Source organism: Oncorhynchus tshawytscha, linkage group LG26 (genome assembly GCF_018296145.1).
Source record: "Oncorhynchus tshawytscha isolate Ot180627B linkage group LG26, Otsh_v2.0, whole genome shotgun sequence".
Taxonomy (NCBI): Eukaryota; Metazoa; Chordata; class Actinopteri; order Salmoniformes; family Salmonidae; genus Oncorhynchus; species Oncorhynchus tshawytscha.
This window is the reverse complement of record NC_056454.1, coordinates 12740489-12764635: the sequence shown is the minus strand read 5'-3', so window position 1 is coordinate 12764635 and position 24147 is coordinate 12740489. Positions and strand designations below refer to the sequence as shown.

General features: G+C 43.2%; 1 protein-coding gene across 5 annotated transcripts in view; it reads right to left on the bottom strand.

Moving 5' to 3' along the window:
• Nucleotides 1–24147, bottom strand: part of LOC112225182 (protein TANC1) — a 183587-nt gene that overhangs the window by 59618 nt on the left and 99822 nt on the right. For 4 of the 5 annotated variants that reach the window (XM_024388878.2, XM_024388877.2, XM_024388874.2 and 1 more), the window contains 3 exons: nucleotides 8554–8693; nucleotides 5664–5886; nucleotides 1680–1994 (listed from right to left, as the gene is read on the bottom strand). In XM_024388878.2, coding sequence (XP_024244646.1) covers nucleotides 1680–1994; nucleotides 5664–5886; nucleotides 8554–8693 — 678 coding nt within the window. The remainder of the gene's footprint in view (nucleotides 1–1679; nucleotides 1995–5663; nucleotides 5887–8553; nucleotides 8694–24147) is intronic. The other variant, XM_024388875.2, reaches the window with a different exon arrangement.

Below are 24147 nucleotides of genomic sequence, written 5' to 3'. Positions count from 1 at the left end.
CTATGTATGCAGCTAGCTGTAGGACACACACTCAAACTCTCTCTCTCTCCCTCCCTCTCTCTCTCTCTCTCTCTCTCTCTCCATTTCTCTCTCTCTCTCCATTTCTCCCTCTTTCTCTCTCACTCTCCCTCTCTCTCCCTCCCTCTATCATGTATACACACACCCACCCCCCTGCCCACACACTCGACTGATCAAAAGCAAATGGATTGAAGATGATTCCATTGCTTTTGATAACTAATGGAATGAGTTTCTAGTTATGAGAGGAGCTCTCCTGACAGAACAGACGGGGCTCAGGAGCTTTGGGGAAAGCATTTCGTCTGACAGTAAGACATCTATAAATCGATAAGGCCAGCAGCAATATTGGAGGAGGAGTGCTCTCTGGGTCCCCATGTAGAGTAGGATCTCATCTCACCAAACCCAGATCAAAGCCAAAGGACTTTTGTTGGCTGAACCAAAGCCCTTCTGCAGCTTGGCAACAGCAAGAAACACTCATGTAGAAACAATCCGTTGCATCCCAAATGGCACCCTATTCCCTATGTAGTGCACAACTTTTTACCAAAGCCACCCATAGGGCTCTGGTCAAAAGTAGCACACTACATAGGAAATAGGGTGCCATTTGGGACGGAAGCTCAGGAAACACTCCCTACATGCTAACACAATGCATCCTGCCAGGCTTTCAATCTCCCAGCACCATGGCATATAAGTGGAGCACAGCAGCTCCCTGCTAAAAGCACATATCCAGGGGGTTGCATTTTAAAGAAGGATGGTGCGTGGGGACTTGAGGAAACAGGGCCAAGGTCAAGAGCAGAGAGAGGGGGAGACGGAGGGAGAGAGATGGTAGGAGGAAGAGAGAGTGGGGGAGGGGAAGGGAGTGAGAGAGAGCATGGGGGAGGGGAGAAAGAGGGAGAGAGATAGATAGAAGAAATGAGAGAGAGGCAGAGGAGAGAGAGAGAGGAGGAGAAGGGTGTGTGACAGCTGTGTGGACATGGAGAGCAGAGCCATAACAGCCTGTTTCGTGAGGAATGCAGAACGGATCAGCCAGACACCCCTCTGTACTCTGCTCTTTGCTCCAACATGGTGCACCCAAGTCACAACACTAAACAGCTGCCCCCGGTATCCACTTCCCTTCCTCCTGAAGAAACGGCACTAAGAACCGTACCTCCCAATAACAAGACTCCTCTAGCTCTGCTGAATAGACGCGTCAAAGGCTTGTCGTTGTCTCCCCCCCGCTTTCTCTTCTCCATCTCACTCTCAAACTTGTTCAGCTGGGAAATGAGAGGACACAGTTGTGTGTCAATCAGCTCCACAGTCACAGGGCACTGTGACTAAGCTGGCCTTTTGGGGGACCTGGGTCAGGATGTTCTGTGAAGTACCAAAACTGTTGTGTCCTAAAGGGTCTCAGACTAACACCCTCCTTTCCAGGTCAAGATATCTTACTAAGAATATAATGCAGAAACAAAGTCAAGATGAAACAATCTGCAATTAAACTCAGAGTCACATTTGAAGGAGGATTCTCTGAGCAAGGATCTAGGAGCCCTTCCTCTGATGACCCGATACCAAACTCCAACCAAACTCCAACCAACCAATCTGTACAAGTCCAGATAACTCCAACCAGTGTACAGGTCCAGATAACTAACCCTTCTTCACATCATGAAGCACCCGGAGCAAAGTGTTCTTACCTGCGACAGAGTTGGGCCGCGGCATCATGAGGGACGAGGAGGTGTGTGCTGTGGGGTATGGATCGGGGCCCTCCGGTGGGTGGCTTGGTCCTGCTGCTGCTGCTCCTCCTGCGGCCCCTGCTGGGTACTCTGTCCTGGCCAGGGCAGGGGTCTCTGTGGGCCCGCTGGGGTCTTCCTCGGCCACGGGCGAGCACGTATCGACACGCACGCTGGGAGCCAGGCCATGGTGCGCGCTGCTCCTCAGGCTGCCATCTTTACTCCATTCCAGGCTGGAGCCGCTGCGGTCATCATTCTCTGAGGAGCTGGTGATGGTGGCTGAGGGAGAGAGGGAGAGGTTATGAGTCTTTAGCGCTCAATATCTTTTTCATTGACCTTTATCAACACCCTCCACCTGATCTGATATTCACTGCTACATTTAGCTCCCACTAATGAGAGCTATCCAGCAATCAATGGTGGGTAGATTTATTGCATTAATTTCCTCAATCCAGCCTCTCCCTAGGAAGTTTTTTTTTCAGCCTGGTTTTAACCACCATTATTTCCCTCCTTATCAAAGGTCTGCTGAATGGAGTATTCCTCGAAAGCTGCTTTAATAATAGTGTACATAAAGTATGTTTGCCTCCAAATAGTATCATCCGTCCAACATAACATGGTCAAGCTGTGGTTGATTACTTTTGACCAAGGCCCATACTGTAGGTAGTGCACTATGTAGGGAGTAGGGTGCCGTTTGGGATGAGCCCTACATGTACAGGTCAGGTCCTCTTATATGAAGAGACCACGAGAACACAAGATTTAGGAGGGAGAAAAAGGGGGGGCTGGTGTGGAGAAAAGCCAACTTCTATTTTAGAGTTAAGACAGGTGTTTGCTTACATGAAAGCAAATCCCCTTTAATCCTCTCCTCAGGCCTGGCTGGTCATGCTAAATACAATCACTAAAAGCTGAGGGGAAAAGCAAAAGCCACCGACTGGCAGCTGGGCTCCCAAACAGTGGGATGCATCCCAAATGGCACTGTATCCCCTATAAAGGGATATAGGGTGTCATTTGGGATGCAAAATTGGGTACAGTCAGAGAAATGGGCCCGCGTCTGTTTTCGGGAGCATTAGAGTAGACCTACTGTACAACACAGCTAATCTGGATTTTTGAACGGCGCTGTGTGTTGCATACATAACAAATACATCTGGGATAACTAACCTGATGCTTGCTTGTGCAAATATTCAGAGATTCAGAAATCACCCAATTTTGTAACATTTGATACTCGCTTAATGAATCACAAAGATGGAACAAAGTGGTGTGAATGAACAGGTAAAATATCTTACACTAGGTGCTTTATTGTCTCCTTGGCTCCTCTGCTTTATAACATGAGTAGATGGTTATGACCATGATTTACAGCATCACGTTTGAGCCTTTTACTTTCGGTTTTGGTCGACCAGCTTCAAACAGCTGTAAAAATTATATTTTATGTTATTGAAATTATATTTCACAGCGATTTAGATGGTACAATGATTCCCTACACTATCCAGTGCTTGTTTTCTCACATAAACTGAAATTGAGCAAACAGTGTAGAATTTTTGCAACCAGGAAATGACTGAGCGATTTCTGTATTGGCCACTTACCCTGGTTTCCACTAGATAACACAGCCACAAAGTCAAAACAGTTTTCCCATTTTGACAACAGAAGCCAGCCCACCGGGAGAAATCAAAAGGCAAATATCACAGCCAATCACAACACTGCTGAGTAAGTAATACTGTGAAACACAATTATTCCACTATTAGCGGCAGAAATATTATGGACATTTTCTGAAATTACAATTAAAAATCATACAAATTAACATAATATGCGTAGCACCTTTATTTACAACATGAATAACTGCTTATGACCATCATTTACAACTTGAATAACTGCTTATGATCATTATTTACAACATGAATAACTGCTTATGACCATTATTTACAACTTGAATAACTGCTTATGACCATTATTTACAACATGAATAACTGATTATGACCATTATTTACTACATGAATAACTGATTATAACCATTCCTATGATACTCTTAAGCCTCCTCTTTCGGATGCCCTCCCTTCCCTGGATCCCACACCACAACAGCAGCTGAGGGTTTTCATATGTCACTCTGCATCAGTGCTCCACACCCTCCCACCCAACGTGATGTTTAAAAAATCACCCAAATGAATATGGGCTTTTGAAGTAATTGATTCCCTGACTTATCTTATCCTGCTTCTTCCACAGTCCGTTTCAACCACTTCAAAGGCCCCGAATAGTAGTCATCAGAGCTGGGAATCAGTCTCACGGACACCGTGTCCCAAATGGCACCCTATTCCCGGCATAGTGCACTACTTTTGACCAGAGCCCTATAGAATATTGTGCCATATGGAACGCAGCCTACTTGGCTTCTCTCTCTGTCTTTTAAATAATCCAGAAGCCCTACTCACTGGAGGCAATGTTCCGGACCAATGTTATAGCTTGTCCTTCGCTCCCAAACAGAATTCTATGTGTTTGAAGAAGAAACCTTTAGGCTGCTTGACTCAGCTAGAGGCATAGAGTTCTACAGTATTCATTCCACCGAAGAAGAAGTAGGTCCCAGTGATCTTAAGTAGGCTGGGCCACAGACCTATGTGTCAAGCGTCTCAGACTAGGAGGGCTGATTTAGGATCAGTTTTGCCTTTTCGATCACAATGAATAAAATGACATGGACAGAGAGGAGCTGATCCTAGACCATTTTCCCCCTAGCCCCCAGTGAAATATCACAGCTGCTAATTCATGCAGCACTCCTGCTCTGAGACGCTTGATGCAGCTCTCTGTCTCAACCTGGATGGTATGGTAGTCAGGTAGGCAGTAGCTAGGCACGGCAACGCGCTATACACGCTGCTTCACTATGGCAGATACAATATCACAGCCAGCATGAATTATTTAGCAGCTATGATATTGCACTGGGGGCTAGGGGGAAAATAAGTCACTGTAATCAATTATGTCAACAGCAGCACAGGATTTGCATTCGGGAGATGTATCACTGCCAACAAACCAAGTCTGGCTTGGCCACATAAAGGGCCACGACCTCGACAACAGCTTACCATTTGTCATTTAGATCAGCAGAGGCTATTGTAACAGGCTGTCTTTTATCTTCATTTTATCTTCATATAGGCCTAATCTGTCTACCTGGGTGACCGTACAATAGGGGATAGAATCTCAATGTCCTAGTTAGACGCCTCGGAAAGAAAGAGAAGGTTAACTGCTTTTCTCCTAGTTTGGTCCAAATCAACTGGAGCCTTGAGAAATGAACGTCACCAACCAGAGAAAAAAATAATTTTGTGACAAACGGCTCTGTAGGCCCAGGTTCAAGATTTCCGAATGGATTTCTAGTAGGTTTCACTGTCCCTGAGACCTTTAAGCAGAAACCCCAGAGGAAATGAATACAGTGATAACTCATCTTCCTGTCAGCCTGTGTAAATCCCCAAATCTCCTAAAGCCAGTGCTGCCAGATAAACAGAGAAGTCACCATGCTGTTGAAACTGTCACAACCACTACTCTCTAACACACCACTAACAGCTCAATACAGAACTGATAAAACAGACACTGACAAAGTAGAGGAACAACAATGACACGTACACTTCATTCAGAGCATCCATAAAAGGGTAAAACAAATATGTTGGATTAAATGACGGTGATAAGTATATATGTGTTATTAATGCTAGATTGGAGTGGTCAGGGTAATGCAGAGTTATCCTGTTGATGATGCTAGTGTCATGGGACATTCTAGGTCCACTCCTATGGGAATTGTGCATAATGTGAATAGTACTGAGGAAAGGCTGCATGCTGGGGCCTAAACGACTGAGTCAGTCAAATTCTGTCCCAAATGGCACCATATTCCCTATAGTGTACTACTTTTGACCAGAGAGGCCTTGGTGAAAAGTAGCGCACTACATAGAGGGTGGGGCTGAGATACTGACAAGCAGTCCGAGTGTCTCTCACCTATGATCCCGCTGTCCTTGCTCTCGAGCGTGGAGCTGGGGCTGGTGATGGTCCCACAGGGGCTGGAGTGACTCAGGGGAGGTCTGCCGTGACCACTGCTGCTGTGTCTGAGGCTGTGGCTGGCGTTGCTGTTCAGGGTGGAGCACGGGCTCTCTGTGCTGGGGGACGTCGTGCTACTGGTCAGACTGGAGCAGGGACTGATACCCTGACCAGTCACTGAGCACTACAGGAGGAGGAGGAGGAGAAACATATTTTATTTGGCTTCACTGATCCCACATGGCAGTCAAATATACACTGAGTGTACAGAACATGTCTCTTTCCATGACATAGACTGACCAGGTGAATCCAGGTGAAAGCTATGATCCCTTATTGATGTCACTTGTTAAATGCACTTCATTCAGTGTAGATGAAGGGGAGGAGACAGGTTAAAGAAGGATTTTTAAGTCTTGAGACAACTGAGACATGGATTGTGTATGTGTGCCATTCTGAGGGTGAACGGGCAAGACAAAATATTTAAGTGCCTTTGAATGGGGTATGGTAGTAGGTGCCAGGCACACCGGTTGTTGTCTAGTTCTGCAACGCTGCTGGGCTTTTTACGCTCAACAGTTTCCCGTGTGAATCAAGAATGGTCCACCACCCAAAGGATATCCAGCTAACTTCACACAACTGTGGGAAACATTGGAGTCAATAAGGGCCAGCATCCCTATGGAACGCTTTCGACACCTTGTAGAGTCCATGCCCCGACTAAATTAAGGGGGGGGCAACTCAATATCATATTGGTGTTCCTAATGTATGGTATACTCAGTGTATTCCTGAAATACATTGTTAATAAAAACACATAGGTCTATGAATTCGTTGTTGTCATCATCATTATCATCATCATCATATAGTAAAACATGATAAGAGAAGAAGAGAGAGAGCAGAGAGAGGAGGGTTGAGCAAAGTAAATAACACTACAGCAAACAGTATGAATGGAATTTCATAGCTACAAAGTTTAACAATAAAAACGTTCATATTTTTCACATGGGAATAAAGAGCTTTTCTCCTTATATGGGAGCAGACCGGAACATATGATCCAAGTCAATTAGCTTTTTTTAACCAAAGCAAATAACCCGAATCATGTGCAAGCAATACAAATTCCTGGACAAATATAAGCAGTTCACATGTGAGCATGACACACAAGCTGAAGGCATGAGCTCGCTCGGTAAACAAAGTGAGGCTTTCAAAACAGTAAAATCAAGTCCAAAGCGAGACCTGAACGTATCCCAGAGTAGGAGAGTAGGAGGGCTGATCAAGGATCAGGTCCCTCCTGTCCAAACTAATCTGATTCATTATGATCTAAAAGGTCTTTCAGACAAGACTTGAACAACTGAATGACAACTTGCAATATGGGCCATACAATGAGACTAAAACCAGAAGAGCTCAGCCCATGATTGATCACCATGCTCTTCCTGGTACTCAAGTGCTAATGACATAACTTCAAACTCTAGGTTTGTCCCCTATATTGTCCTCTCAGCTGCCTGCCTCCCTCTCCTCCATCCAGTATGTATATAAGTCGGGATGGGGGCTTGATGGCTGGAGTTAGCGTTAGCGCCAAGCGGTGTGCTACATGCCTCCTCCCTGGCGAGATCCCCGGGTTGCGTCCCAAATGGCAACTTATTCCCTTTTCACTGCACTAACTTTGGGCTATGGGCCCTGGTCAAAAGTAGTGAACTATATAGGGAATAGGGTGCCATTTGGGATGAAGCCCCGCAGCCTGCAAACAGTTCCTCACCAAATGGCTAACTCTTCCTCATCGTTTCCCATCTACATCACAACTTAGCACTCTGGAGAACAACGCCAGCTAAATTCGGGTCATGGCCATATTGATAAGGGCACACAAAAGAAAAAAACTTGCAACGGGAAAACAAAAATGAGCGTTTCTTCTTGGACAAGTCTGGGTTTTCCTCCCTGTTTCAGTCTGTTTTCTTCCGTTTGTTGCCTAATGATTACAGCCCATGTAATGTGGAGAAAAGGCTAAAGCAACTTACACCAGACAACATACCAGGCTGATGACATAATAGTTTAATGGCATTTACTCTAGGGCAGAATAAACAGACGACGCGTTTAAACTCCGATAGTAAAACAGCTGTGTAGAAGTAACTATTCCCTCATACACCAACGAATAACTAACAGACGATCAATGCCTCCAGGTGTTTCTCTCTGAAGCACAGAGAAGAACATCCTTCAAGGCTGCTGCTGAACAAAAAAACAGCCCAAACTCATTGTTGCCCTGATTTCTTGGGTTTCTCACCTTGGCATCTCGATGAATGAAGATGATTCATGGAATATAAGCTTAAAGTGGCTTAAATGACTGATTCGGGCCCAAAATGTGCCAAAGAAGCGTGATGCGTGTAGAGGGAAATCAAAGGAGTGCTCTGTTCTTACGCTGAGCCCCGGACTAATTAGCAGAGCAAAACAAACTGAGCCGAAGACTTGACATAACTCTATTTCTGGACGTAAGCACGTACACTCGTATTACATACTCAAGTGCCCCTGCAAGAGCTACTCAAGTTACCCTAAGACCATCACACTGGATACCTCAGGCTCATACACCAACACACAACAGTAGATTACTTAACTAAACATTCCCTTTGTGCACACACAAAACACATCTGAGAACATGTTGAGGTTAGAGTTACCCTTATCTGCTGCAATTAGAATCATTCCCGTGGTAGTAGTGAGACTTTAATCCAAGTCCAAAGAACCAGGGCAAAGACAAACTGCACCAAAATAAGCATCCTTTCTTCTTTCCCTTCTTTTCACACACTCTCCCCTCCCCTCCCTCCTTCTATCTCTCTATCTCTGGTGTTGTGCGGCCGCTGCAGCAGCTGCCGGGGAAATGAAATACCTTTTTTTCATTCTTGTCTTCCATAGGTATGCGAGCCGTGCCTGGGATCCCTTCTCCCAGTAAGAAGCCCAGCCTTGTCATCAGCTCCTGAGTGGCAGGGGAGGAGGAGGAGTTTGTCTCTTTCTCAGCTTGCAGCTCTGCTGTGTGAGAGATGAGAAATAAATCATGTTAATATTCCCATGCAGGCCAACCCAGGGCCAGTGACCGGCTGAGCCCCTGCTGCACGCACACCCACAGACACACACACACACAGCTGCTGGGGTTGCGCAGGCAGGCAGAGAGGCACACACACTGACACAGAGGTGGATACAGCCAGCGTGCAGCACAGCAGAGTACAGCTCAGTGCAGTACAGAGGCGGTACTCCGCAGGCTACGCAGGTTCAGCCTGCCTCATTAGGAATGCTGTGACTGTGCCTGTCTCTCTGCAACACGTCCAGGGTGCCATTCTGCTCAGTGCTGCTGCTCATTGTTTACAGCCCTCACTCACATAGCCTCCGAATATCAATGAAGAACCGAATACAAAAAGGATTCCGCTTCTAACTTCGGTTGTTGTCTCAGTCCCTCGCTACTGCTTGTGTTGGGTGGATAACATTTTATATTTCTGGGGCCAAATTTCATATTGACAAGCTTTGGATGCTACTGTGCTAAATCCTCTTATATATACAGATATTGGATCTTAATTTGACCAGTTTCTCACAGCAGGAAAATAATCCTGCAGCAACAGGAAATGTGAGTTATTGTGTGGATTATAATTAATGGACATTTTTGTAGGGGTTGATACATTTTCAATTTTTAGGGGAAATCACGTCTGACATTTTTAAGCAGAAAATACTAAATGTATAAGTGTTTATAAATGTTGAATATACTAAATGTTTGCATTTCATGCTGTGCTGATTGATCAAATTACAACTCTACACCTGTAGCCTACTGTGTGCATTAATGATGTTTCAAAGAATGCACATATTGCTTTTCATTATCAATAAAGCATGAGCTAACAAAGCACCGACTTACAAGCTCACTGCAAACCTATACATCCTTAGGGATCTATAAAATCTGTTACATGCTTTGCCTCATTCCGTTTAGTTTAACCCCAAATTACATTTTCTCCATTTTGTTTTTCCAGGTTTAAGTTTTTCATATTTTTGCTCTCAAAATCACACTTTTGTAATAGAGAAACAATGCTTTCTAAGTTGACAACAATGCTTAAACCACATCAGGAGACCACTTTTGAGGTCTGGGAAAAATCGAAGAAATTTAGATTTTTGGGTGTAGTTACCCTTTAACTTCTTTGGGATAGGGGCAGTATTTTCACATCCGGATGAAAAGCGTGTCCAAAGTAAACGGCCTGCTACTCTGGCTCAGGAGCCAGGATATGCATATTATTAGTATATTTGGATAGAAAGCACTCTGAAGTTTCTAAAACGGTTTGAATGATGTCTGTGAGTATAACAGAGCTTATTCAGAAACCCCGAGGACAAACCATCTAGGATTTTTATTTTTAGGTCACTCTCTTTTCAATGGGTTTTCACTGGGAATCTAGAATTCTAAGGCAGGGGCTTGCAGTTCCCATCTCTTCCACTGGATGTCAACAGTCTTTAGAAATTGGTTGAGGTTTTTCCTTTGTGTAATGAAGAAGTACGGCCATCCAGAACGAGGGTAACTTGAAGTGTACTGTTAGATAGAGGCGCGTGACCAGAAATGCTCGCTACACTTTGTTATCATCCTGTATTGAACGTTGTTTATCCCGTCTTCAATTTTATCGATTATTTACGTAAAAAAATACTAAAAGTTGTAATACAAAAGTAGTTTGAAATGTTTGGACAATGCTTACAGGTAATTTTTGAGATATTTTGTAGTCACGTTGCGGAAGTTGGAACCAGTGTTTTTCTGGATCAAACGCGCCAAATAAATGGACATTTTGGATATTATTCGACGGAATTAATCAAACAAAAGGACCATTTGTGATGTTTATGGGACATATTGGAGTGCCAACAGAAGAAGCTCGTCAAAGGTAAGGCATGAATTATATTTTTATTTCTGCGTTTTGTGTCACGCCTGCAGGGTTGAAATACGCTTTTCTCTCTTTGTTTACTGGGGTGCTATCCTCAGATAATAGCATTGTTTGCTTTCGCCAAAAAGCCTTTTTGAAATCTGACACATTGGCTGGATTCACAACAAGTGTAGCTTTAATTTGGTATATTGAATGTGTGATTTCATCAAAGTTGAATTTTATAGTAATTTATTTGAATTTGGCGCTCTGCATTTTCACTGGATGTTAGCCAGGTGGGACGCTACCGTCCAACATATCCCAGAGAGGTTAATTCAAGTGCGCACCAGCAAGAGACTGTTGTTTGGTTAGCGATGTTTCTGTAGGGCTCATGTGATTGCAGAGTTTGCTAAACAAATGGCTACTGGAATGATGCAAATAATCAAGATATCATTCTGCCAGGTAGGCATATGCTACTGTGCAGTTAACATTTAATAGAGGATGTTTCATCGCTAACAGCTACACATACACTACCGGCCAAAAGTTTTAGAACACCTAGTCGTTCAAGGATTTTTCTTTAATGTTACTATGTTCTACATTTCGCAATTTTTGTGAGACGCGTCTTTGTGAGACGCGGTGTGAGTGAACGGATGATCTCCGCATGTGTATTTCCCACCGTAGAGCATGGAGGAGGTGTTATGGTGTGGGTGTGCTTTGCTGTTGACACTGTAAGTGGTTTATTTAGAATTCAAGGGACACTTAACCAGCATGGCTACCACAGCATTCTACAGCGATACGCCATCCCATCTGGTTTGGGCTTAATGGAGCTATCATTTGTTTTTCAACAGCACAATGGCCCAACACACATCCAGGCTGTGTAAGGGCTATTTTACCAAGAACGAGCATGATGGAGTGCTGCATTAGATGACCTGGCCTCCACAAGCACCCGACCTCAGCGAAATTGAGATGGTTTGGGATGAGACGGACCGCAGAGTGAAGGAAATGCAGCCAACAAGTGCTCAGCATATGTGGGAACTTCTTCAAGACTGTTGGAAAAGCATTCCAGGTGAAGCTGGTTGAGATAAAAAAAAATGTATTTGACCTTTATTTAACTAGGCAAGTCAGTTTAGAACAAATTCTTATTTCAATGATGGCCTAGGAACAGTACCAAGAATGCCAAGAGTGTGCAAAGTTGTCATCAAGGCAAAGGGTGGCTATTTGAAGAATCTCAAATATAAAATATATTTGGATTTGTTTAACACTTTTTTGGTTACTACATGATTCCATGTGTGTTATTTTTCTACAATGTATAACAAAATGTAAAAATAAAGAAAAACCCTTGAATGAGTAGGTGTTCTAAAACTTTTGACCGGTAGTGTAGACATACGCGCACACACACACACACACACACACACACACACACACACACACACACACACACACACACACACACACACACACACACACACACACACACACACACACACACACACACACACACACACACACACACACACACACACACACACACACACACACACCACCCACCCTGATCTGTTTCACCTGTCGCTTATTTTCCCCAGTGTATTTATCCCTGTGTTTCCTGTCTCTCTGTGCCAGTTCGTCTTGTATGTTTCCAAGTCATCCAGTGGTTTTTCCCATTCTCCTGCTTTTTGCAGTCTCTTTGGATTATAGTAACGTGCGTATAAATAGTAACGTGATATCTTGTTGGGTTACAGTAATACGCTAGTTACTGAAGAGAGATGGCCATCATGATTAGAACCTGGGCTACTACCCTTTGGATTATTAATCATTGTAAGACTCCAACCATCTGCCTCCTGTGTCTGCATTTGGGTCTCACCTTGTGCCTTGATAACACACAGACACAAACAGATGGGCATTCCTGTGCTGCTGCAGGAAAATACAAATCACTGATGCATTTTGTTCATGTCTTATGATTAACTTGAGCAAATCTATGCCTTTTCTAATGAGTTCAATACATTAAGTTGATTTCCAACTAATTGTTTCAATAATTCTGAATTCTGTTTTAATGTCTAGATTACGTGAATCTGTCTGCGTTCTCCAAAACGCAGATTATATAGGGCCCTTCTTCCTCAACTGGGGGATGCTGCTGGTATTCTGTATGTACATTACCTCAGCATGTACATGAGGAGCCAGAGGAATATGGCTCCACATACGGGGGGCTATCCCCCCTAAAGGTAGTGTAAGGCCTGGACTACAGTAAGTTATTACCCTGCATTCTGTCAGCACCTCTCCTCCCCCCCCTCTCTCTTCCAGTTATTAATAATGCTGGCAGTCCCTCTGATTAAATACAAACCCGTCCAGCCACATAATATACTGCCAAGACGTAATGAAGTCAAAACTAATGCCACCATACATGAACGAACACACAAAGGCACACACAACATTATTTACTACTGTGGTGGCATCGGAAGCAAGAACAATCTAACCATTTCATTCATATGAAATCTGGTAATGGACGCAGTCTATGCTTTGATTTAACGCTAAACTCAAAACCAGAGGCAACTTGTGACCCCCTGCAGAAACCACTCTGCTACCGTGAACATGCTTACTTCTCTAATTCCCTTGCAAAGGTTGTATTACCATCATACTGTGGGCAGAAATTCTACAGCATATTGGAGAGGGAGGATGTTCTAATCCTGGAATGATGCCTTTGGTTTTGTGGTTCCAACCTAGTTGAGCAATACATGTGGTGAAATGGAACGAGGCAGAGTCAAGAGAGGGGGAGGGAAGGATAAAAATTATGGAATATCTCATTACTCATTATTAACCAAGGAGACCCCTCCACCAACGCTCCCTCTCCTTTCTCCTCCTCCACTCCACCCCCTCTCCCCTCTTTTGCACTATAACTCATTTCACTTCATTTTAATTTCACTCCTTTCACACAAACACTGCTTGGCTGACTTCTCTCTTCTCCAAAGTCTGCAAATATATTTGCATACTAAGGAGTGCACCTGTTGCACATGGGGATGTGTGAAACTTACTCCTCAGCCTGAAGTGTCTGAATTGCTAGCTTTTCTCATGGCGCTGACTGGTACGAAGCTTCAGGAGGGTGATCACGTGTGCTAGCAAGGCAGAGGATGTGCCGAATCGGGAGAAAGTGGTACTCGCTAAGCAAGCGGTGTGATGTCTTTTACACACCATCCCCACACCCCTTTAGTAGGCTAGACTACACTTTGGTCATGTTTCTGCCAGGCAAGGAGAGATGTAAGTGTAAGGATATTTCCCAAATGGCACCTTATTCCCTATATAGTGCACTACTTTTGACCAGGACCCCATATGACTGGTTGCTGGTTCATACTATACTGTAATGTAGCTCTGTTCTGTTCAGTGTACAGCAGTACCAGCAAGACAGATACAGAGCACTAGCCAGCCAGGAGACATCTGTTACATCTGCAATGTCTGCACAGGCTGTTAACAGGTGCCCTTTCAATGCCCCAGCAGCCTACGTTAAACATTTAATTCAGTGCACAATGTTCTGTTATAAATAATGGGCCTGTGAATCACTGACTTTGTTTTCCTATTAATACTGCTGTCTATAAGCCACTGCATTGACATTGATATCATTCCCCCCATTTCAACAGCTGGAATGTTTATATACTGTGATTTTAATGGGTTTTTTTCTGCATAGAAAAGTATTGAGTGTGTTTTTCTGCCTATGTCTAAACAGTAAAACATATATATATATAAAAAGTTGTCTCCGCCACATGGCAAAATGTGTAGAATTGCAGGAAATGATTTTTAAACAACAGGTGGGCCTCTAAAATGTGCAGGTCGGATACCGCACAATTGGCTAGGCCCATTGGTTACGCCCATTGCCAATCACCCACCACACCCACCACCTAAGCCCCATTTTGATCCAGGGAAAAAAACTGATTTTCAAGCTGATTGCAGTTAGGAATAGATAAGAGCAAGGCATAATATTAACCTTTTGGTTCACCAGCCACCCAGATTTTTTACCAGGCAAAATAAAAACATTTGCCGCTAAAATTACACCAACGACCTGAGTATTTTTGTGACCTGAGTCTTTTTAAAATATCACAGATGAGACAAAAGTGTTTACCTGCCCCTTTAAGGGCGGGAGGTTACCGTGGTAGCGAGACTCAGGTCATGTTTGTGCCGGTGAGATTGAGTCTGATTAGTAGAAGCGTTTTCTCTTCCCTAGCAGTTGTAACTCAAACGTAGAAAAACAACCTTGTTTGTGAACAAAACAATGTAAATAGCCAAGAAACAAGGACAAAATCTCACTTTAGTAGACATTAGTTTCAAGTAAATAAGACCAACTTTTATGCCTGTGCGCGGAGCTTCTAAAAATGAATCTTTCACTTAACACAGCCCGCAGCATAGCAGCGCGAGGTGGAATAGGCTACATAGGATTTGTAGTTCTTTGACTTTCCGCGATTCATTCACCAGCTATGAAACAAAACGGTGGAAATTCTTTGAAAAACAGCTACTGCAGAATTTATTTTTCAACAAATGTGATCATACTTGACTATTTGTATTCAATGCCCGCCAATGCCTAAATCTACCCGCATTTGACAGGTGTTAATGTTAGGCCCTGATAAAGAGTGACGTTGATTTCAGAGTTGAAAACTAACTGGTGAAACCTAATTGGAATACAATAAACACATATTATTAAAGGACACAAATGATCTAACGACTCAAATCGGAGTGAAATGTAACACCAGCCGCATGCTCGGTGTGAGTAAATGCATGCAGCTGGTGCTACTGCAAACCCCACCATGTTCTCAGTATAAATGGCAGTACAAAGCATGTCGGCGTCAGATCAACGCCACTGTTTACGACACCGCATTCTTTACCAGTTACTGTCACTTACTGCACCACTGTTTCCAGGTAGCCCTCCCAGACCTGACCAGGGACCGTATTCAAAGTGTCTCAAAGTAACATACGCTGAGTGTACAACACATTAGGAACACCTGCTTTTTCCATGACATAGACTGACCAGGTGAATCCAGGTGAAAGCTATGATCCCTTAGTGGAAGGATTTTTAAGCCTTGAGACAATTGAGACATGGATTGTGTATGTGTGCCATTCAGAAGGTGAATGGGAAAGACAAAATATTTCAAAGCCTTTGAACGGGGAATGGTAGTAGGTGCCAGGCACACCAGTTTGTTTCACAGAACTGCAACACTGTTTGGTTTTTCACTCTCATCAGTTTGTGTATCAAGAATGGTCCACCAACTCAATTTTAGGAAGGTGTTGTTAATGTTTTATACACTCAGTGTATATAATATATGCCATTTAGCAGACACTTTTGTGTGTCTGCTAAATGGCATATTCCCCACTGGTGGCCCCAGCGGTGAATCGAACCCATAATCCTTGGTGTTGTGTGCACCATGCTCTACCAACTGAGCCACACAGGACTGATCCTAGGATTAGGTCCGCCTTCTTATTTATTATGATTTAAAAGAAAAAAATGTATCCTAGATCAGCACTCCTACTCTGAGATGCATAGTGAATACGGGCCCTGGCGGGCTCCCACAACAGAACCAGACTCAGCAGCAATCAGACCAAATGGAGGGTTTGGGCCGGGGCGATGCTGCATCCATCAGGGAGCCCTTTATTACCGGACCGTGACAGGCCGCTCCATCAGTGGCTCCTCTAAAAGCTCTAAAGATCCACCTGCCTCTGAGGAGCAATCACTACCTTTGTCCTGTCTGTGGTTGAGTCCCAAAGCAAACTCTATTCCCTATAAAGTGTACTGGGCTCTGGTCAAAAGTATTGCACTATAAGGGAATAGGCTGCTATTTAGGATGCAACCTGTGATTGTGCTGGAGCTGGGGTCTGGACCAGACGACAGTCAATGTAAATCATCATTACACACTGTCTGTCTGGGGAGTCTTTGGGCAGAGCATTTTTATCTCCAGGCAGATCTCGCAAATGGTCCATCCTTCCTGTAAACTCTGGTGTACTACCTACCGGTCCCTTTTCATTGGCTGTGATGTCCTAGCTATCTCCACACCCAAGCATTCACAGCAATTGCAAATTTGATAGCCTCTGAAGTCTTATCTGGGCTTAATTGCCTACAGTGTGACATTGGCTATTATCTGTGTGATCGCTAATGTGTTGTTGATGGTGGGGCCGTCCATCCAGGGGGAGGGGAGATAAACATGCTACCTGTAAAACAGGCCAGTTTGTAGAATATAGACTAACCTTTGACACTGACGGGAGTGTCCTTCTAGCCAGTCTATATCCAAGCTATACTAAAGGACATATTAATCAAATCAAAGTTTATTTGTCACGTGCGCCGAATACAACAGGTGTAGACCTTACAGTGAAATGCTTACTTACAGGCTCTAACCAATAGTGCAAAAAAAATGTATTAGGTGAACAATAGGTAAGTAAAGAAATAAAAACAACAATAGCCTCGCTATAAAAGTAGCGAGGCTACATACAGATACTGGTTAGTTAGGCTGATTGAGGTAGTATGTACATGTAGATATGGTTAATGCGTCTCTTAATGCGTCTCTTTTGATGTGACAGGAGCTTTAATTAGATGACCCCTGCTCCTGGGAGGAGGGAGGAATGACCTGTGCCCCTTACGAAAATTGACATAAATCATGGTTGTGGCGCCTTACGAAGGATCATTCAGTAAGAAGCATGTCAAACAAACATGTAGGCTGTGCTACTCACCGAGTATGGAGCGAGAGAGGGGGGGGGGGTAGGAGAGAGAAAGAGAGAAAGCTGGGAGCTAGTTAGCGAGAGAGGGAGAGAGAAAGAGAGAAAGCTGGGAGCTAGCTAGCGGTGCTCTCAGGCAGAACCTGCCTTGACTGTGTTAATGCTGCCAGGCTCTTTTACCTGAGGCTGTGCAGTTTAGTCATCACAGAGCTGGCACAACAAGGGGAATGCGTCCCAAATGGCACCCTATTGCCTATATAGTACACTAGTGTACTGTACTAGCTCTGGCCAAAAGTAGTGCACTATAGGGAATAGGGAGCCATTTGGCACACGCACGGGCTCTGAGGTGACAGGTCCACTCACCAGTCACCTCCACAGCTCCTAGCTCTTATTAGGATCCTATAAAGAAGGCATCTCCGTGCTCTCCTGTCTCCATGTCTCTGTAGGTTTGTGGAAGCTCGGCCGTGGGCAGGCCTCTGGGCATGGAATGATGGCTCAGGCACTTTAGCGACACACTGACACACACCGAAGACACCGGGACACACACCTCAGTTTTGGCATAGAAGAGCCGCACTCGTAGATAGGCTCCATATACTGTAACCCTGAAGTTGTAATTTAACCAGTTTAACACTTCCCATTAAAAATAACACTAGACTGATAAGAAATGGCCGACAGTGTGACCCACCAGAAGTGAAATGGCAAAGTCGCTGATTGAAATGGCAACCTGTTATCATTTTCAAGCCAGTCGGAGACTAACTGGGACAACTGACGTGCTGTGTACCGCTGTGTGTGCTTTGTGAAATTGGGGTCACCGCGCTGAGCCGCAACACTTTAGGCAGTAATGATGCAGCTGCATGGCTATCCTGACAGCTGTGGCATTTATACCTATAATACCTGTAATGAAAACAAATCTGCACATTAAGTTTGCATGAGATACAGCAGCCTTACATCATCCCTATGACAACAAATCAAAGCTAATCAGTGGGACTGTGGGGCAGCAGAGACACTGGAACACTCCTCCTCATTATGAAGCCAGAGATGGAACAGTGCTTTGTTTTAACAGCAGAGGAGTCGAGAACAAAGGTGATCGTTGTTGATTTTGTTGATTTATTTGTTCATTATTCCATTATGTCCAAAAATGTGCCTACTTACGTGTAATTGTTATTACAAAGCATGTGCCTGTTGAAACTTTTCAGGGTGTGTCGTGTAAAAATAAAAACAATTCTGGACTGATGAAATTCTAGATAAATCCAAAGAACCAAAATATAAACAGAACATGCAACAATGTCAAAGATTTTACTGAGTTACAGTTCATTGAAGGAAATCAGTCATTTGAGATGAATTCATCAGGCCCTAGTCTATGGATTTCACATGACTGGGCAGGGGAGCAGCCACTTAGAAGCCAGGTCCACCCACTGGAGAGCCAAGTTCCAGACAATCAAAATTAGCTTATCCCCTCAAAAGGGTTTTATTACAGACAGAAATACTCCTCAGCTCTCCTCTCCCCCTCCTCAGACAATCCTGCAGGTGAAGAAGCAGATATGGAGGTCCTGGGCTGACGTGGTTACACGTTTACAGGGATGTAAACACATTTGTGCACAAGATTTGAGAGAAAAAAGCTTTTTGTGAATATTGAACATTTCTGTGATCTTTTATTTCAGCTCATGAAAAACGGTACTTGTTTGTTGAATGCTTGGTATGTCTGCATTGTCTGACTAAACATTTTCCCAGGGTTTTTTGTTTCCAAGAGATGGATGCCATATGCTTTTCTAAGCACTTGTCTAAAACAAAGCTGGTAATGTCTTATCAAATCCTCCCCTCAGTGTCTCGGAATGCCAGGTTGTTTTCTAAATTGCACCCTACATTACCTAATACCTATATAGGCCCTGTTCAAAAGTAGTGCAATATATAGGGAATAGGGTGCCATTTGCGACGCAGCCTAGCTTTTGGGTACAATTTTCAGTTCATTATACCCTGATCAACGCATTTGAAAGAAAAAAATGGTGTTTCCCCTAAAAAAAAACATTGCTGCGGTGGCAACGGTCTTGGAAGGGGGAGAGGTGGGTTTGGGCAGCACGGCTTAAATCGATAGAGAGAAGAATTAGCTAATTTCCTGCAATTCTATACATTTTGCCATGGCTAATTATGTGTTTTTATGCACAAACACTATAACAAAACCAACAGGGAACCCCATCGAGGCCCTTGGGCATGTACCTGGCGTTCCCCGTCCTTAATCCAGCCATGCCAGAAATACTCCTAAATTCCAAATTTTCAATTCTCCCTGACTGCCTAGCTTTTATTTTGGTGATTTCTAGTTCTCAGAGATTATATGAATAAAACATATATACATCAATTATCTTTTCTACTTACTTTGACTGGTTTTAGTCATTTAAGTTTACACTGAATGCGTGTAAACTTCAACAGAAAACTGTCAACAGAAAACAGTCAATAGAAAACTGATATTGGGTTTAGTGTCATCTACTCTACTAATGCCCATGGGGTTGAGAGGCCTTCAGTTGGACAAATGAAGCTCTAATGGAGCACACACACACACGCACACACACACACACTTTGTGTGTCGTCATGTAAAATGGCTTTGGCAAAGAGTGCCCATCACACAAACTCCACGAATAGTCACAAGACAGAAATAAAGAACCATAAAACAGGTGGTAAATAGACTGTAATATTGAATTACGTATAGTCCTGCTACAAGAAAAGATCGTATCAAGCCTAATGCATGACTGCCATGCACTGTAAGACCTAGACCTATCAACAGTAAACCAATATGTCTGTCTAACCATGTCTTGTGAATTATGTCCTGTGATATAGCCTAAGCCAGTGGTAACCACCTGGTAGATTGACCGGTCGATCGTCAAACATTTCTATAAAAACCCACCAGTCTTGGCACGCCGGGTAGGCAAAGTGTTCATTTTTTTTGTATAATTGTATGTGTCTGAAGGTACAAACTCTGCCTATCCGGCAGGCCCGGAGAGCAAATCACACTTGAGCTTGTTTTGGCTGATTTCACGGGGCTACAGATGACAAAACATCTGAATCTGTTTCCCTTCCATTTGGGACTTATTTTATAGTACTGATCAACAACATTTGCATAGAAGTAGCTTATTTGATAAAACTGGGTGCTGTCTCTTTAACCAGTAATGACGTCGTTCAGGAGGCAAGAGGCAGAGTGGAGGCTGCTAAGGGTATCAAGCTCATAAAGCGAGACGGTGGATGGTGGTTGGAAGAGAGCTCTTGTTTGAAATTGAAAAGCGGTGCGGTAGCGTTTGATAAAGAAGAACGTCAAGAAGAAGCAGCTGCTTTATAAGTGGGATGCACTGTTGAGTGCTACATCCCGAGGGGTTCCTGCTGACTGTACTGAGATTGTGACAGCCGGTTAAATGGCGTCCCTTGACAAGGCAAGAACAAGATGTATGTCAGGAGAAGTGCAGTATTATCACAAGGAGGAATGGAGGGAAAAAGAGAGGCAGAGGAGGTCTAAGAGAGAGGGAGGAAGAGGGTGAGCTTGAGTCGGTTAAAAATGGCGGGAAAAAAGGGAGATGGTTTGTTAAAGAAGAATGATAGAAAGTGTAAGCAGAGCGAGATGAAGGCAGGAGGAAAAATGGAAGTGAATGAGGTCGAAGTACCGGAGGTGGTAGGTGTGGTGAAGTTCTTGGGGGCCGAGGCTTGCACTGAGGCTCAGGATAAAGATGAGTCTGACAGTAGGAGTGAAGTTTTTGGACAAAGTGTACCCTCTTGCCTTTTAGCTGATCCATTTGTGGTTTCAGGGTGGGTGAAAACATAGTTGGGTGCTGTGGAATCAGTGAGGGTAACCAGAAGTGGTCTTGTGATAGTTTGTGTTTCTACTGGTCAGAGGGAGAAGGCGCTCCTCATTAAACGAATTGGGGCAAGAAATGTGTTTTGCTCTCAAGAAAAGGGCGCCATTGAATGGAGTGATTACTGGTGTAGCAGTAAATGTAAAAGTTGACCAACTGAAGGGGAAGATTCCCGGTGTTCGTGATGCTTGTTGTTTGCGACACAGACAGGGTGGAATGTGGTAAAACACAAGAGTCATTGTCTGTTATTTTGAGTTTTGATGTTGAGTCTTTGCCCGACAAAGTGATGTTAGGGTATATAAGTTATCCTGTATGAGCTTTTGTGCCGAATACATTACGTTGTTACAGGTGTCAAAGCTTATGGGCATCTGGGACAACGAAATGTGTAGCATTGGGTAAAGTATTGATATGTGTTAATTGTAGGGTTGCTCATGGGGCTGGGGATCAGAAATGTCCCGTGCGAGAGAGGCAGGTTGAGGTTTCCAGGTTTAGAGTAGTGCAGAAATTGTCATATGTGAAGGAAGTAGAGGAAGATGGGTCAAGGGGGAGGGATCCTGAGAGGAGTGGTGTGAGTAGTAGAGATAAACCAGTTCAGAGGGATAGGCCAACAAGTTATATATGTTTCAGTAAGATTGGATTTTTAGCATTTATAGCAATGGTTATCTACTGTTCTGCAGGGATGGAACGTAAATCGCAGAAAATTGAGGTTGTGGTGGCAGCTGCAGAGGTATTTGGGTGTGAGGTACTTGACATCAGAAGAGTTACAGGGTGTGTTAAGTGGTGGTGTCCCATCCTTTCAGGTTGTTGGCCTGAGGTAGATCTAAATAGATTGAAATCATGGAGTAAGGTGGTGTTAATTATTTTTATTTTTTTTTAAATTTGTGAGTGTAGTGTTAGATGGTAGGGTATTTGTTTATTTTTTCAAGCAAAGTATAAGGCAGTTGTACTCTAGTCTAGTAGCTGGCAGTAATGCAACATTTATTGGATCCAACCGCCCCATCAAAGAAGAAGAAGCAGAGTCAAAGCCCTATTCACAGACACAGTCAGTTAGCTGAGGAAATAGATCATCTTGGGGAGACGTGAGAGAGAGACTGATTAAGTGAATTAATAAAGTTACGGGTGGCAATCAGCTTTGAAATCAAAATATTTTGCGTTATGGTTTGCATATTATCACAAACAAAGGACTAGTGTAGTGAATTGATGTTAGCTTCAGCTGTCAGCTAGCAAGGAAAGTTAACCTATAAAGCTGGAAGACACCGGTATCTTCTTGCATTGTAAAGTGTTCTAGCCTGTTTGGACATTGTTTTGCGAACAGTAATTAACAGTTTCAACAATTCTACATGCCGCGTCGCATTATTCAAGTGTGTTAAAACTTATTCGGTATCGGTGTCCCTTCCACGGGATGGTTGAGCTAACGTAGGCTAATGCGATTAGCATGAGGTAAATAACAAGAATATTTCCCAGGACATAGGCATATCTGATATTGTCAGAAAGCTTAAATTCTTGTTAATCCAGCTGCACTGTCCAATTTACAGTAGGTATTACAGTGAAATAATACCATGCTATTGTTTGAGGAGAGTGCACAAATTTGAACATGAAAAGTTATTAATAGCAAATGAGGCACATTTGGTTATTCTTGATACACAATTTGAACAGAAATTCAATGGTTCATTGGATCAGTCTAAAACATTGCACATACACAGCTGGCATCTAGTGGCCAAAATCTAAATTGCTCCTGGGCTGGAATAATACATTATGGCCTTTCTCTTGCATTTCAAAATGTATTTACATTATCTTTTACCAGATCTATTGTATTATATTATCCTACATTACTTTCACATTTCCACAAACTTCAAAGTGTTTCCTTTCAAATGGTACCAAGAATATGCATATCCTTGCTTCAGGGCCTGACCTACAGGCAGTTAGATTTTGGTATGTCATTTTAATCCATTTTTTTTTTAAGGGCGGATCCATACTTCTGTACATCATGAGTGGGGAGCTAACATTACAGCCCAGACTCCCAGTGCAGGCTGAGTGGAGCAGGCACGAGCTTTCGCACTATAAGGGGACATTGGTTGAGCTGATAGATAGACTTGATCCTTGAGACACATTTGACAGAAGTACTGAAAGTAACAAAAATGATAATACCAAATCGTTTATCATGTTTTAGTATCGAAAAAGTTTCAGTATATCGTGCAACACTACCCTAGGGTGGCAACAAATACATTCTAATGGGGCTTTCTCTCTTCTGATTGCATTATAGTATTCAATCAAACTTCAACTAAAAATAAGTTTAATCATTTTCAACAATATCTGCATTTCCTTCACTCATTTATAATAATTTCTGTAAAATATCTGTAAAACATTTGTTTAGACTTTGTATGCTTTTATTTTGTGAAATAATCATCTTCCTCTATAACCAGGTTTCCATCCAACCATTTCATGCAGATGAACTACCTGATGCATGAAAAAAGTCACGACCAGGCTGATAGAAACAGGATATCCCGGTACAATTTTATAAATGCCGACAGACAATTTGTTTCGTTCGACATGGTGGGATCTTTTTGTGTCTATAAAATTAATTATGCGAGAAATGGCGGAGGAAACACCTTTATGCGTAAATATTCCTATAATAACCATCATTTGGAAGTAAACTTGGAGTCACACGATGACATGTTGTTCAGTCCTCCCACTACAACTCGGGAAACCATGTAGTTTATTAGGCTACAGATAAAAATATGTTATGTTGAAATTCACAGGGTGGGGAAAGTGCATGTGATGAGTTCGATACTCATATCAATAAATATGTTACTCTGTTGACATGATGATCGATGCTTGACTGATTTTAGAATATTTGCATGAAAATTGGTTGCAAATGGGATGGAAACCTAGTTTATGACCATGTATTATCAATGGATTCAATGGCAGTTCTTACTTTGTGCCAATTTCCAAGGTGCATTGGCATCCGCACTGCCTCACAGGCAAGATTCATGGCACAAAAGTGCATGTGCGCACCCGAAGCAGAGATGGAAGAGGAAATGAGACACCCACTCGCTGTATATGTGTTTATTATCATTTTTGGGGTTCAATGAA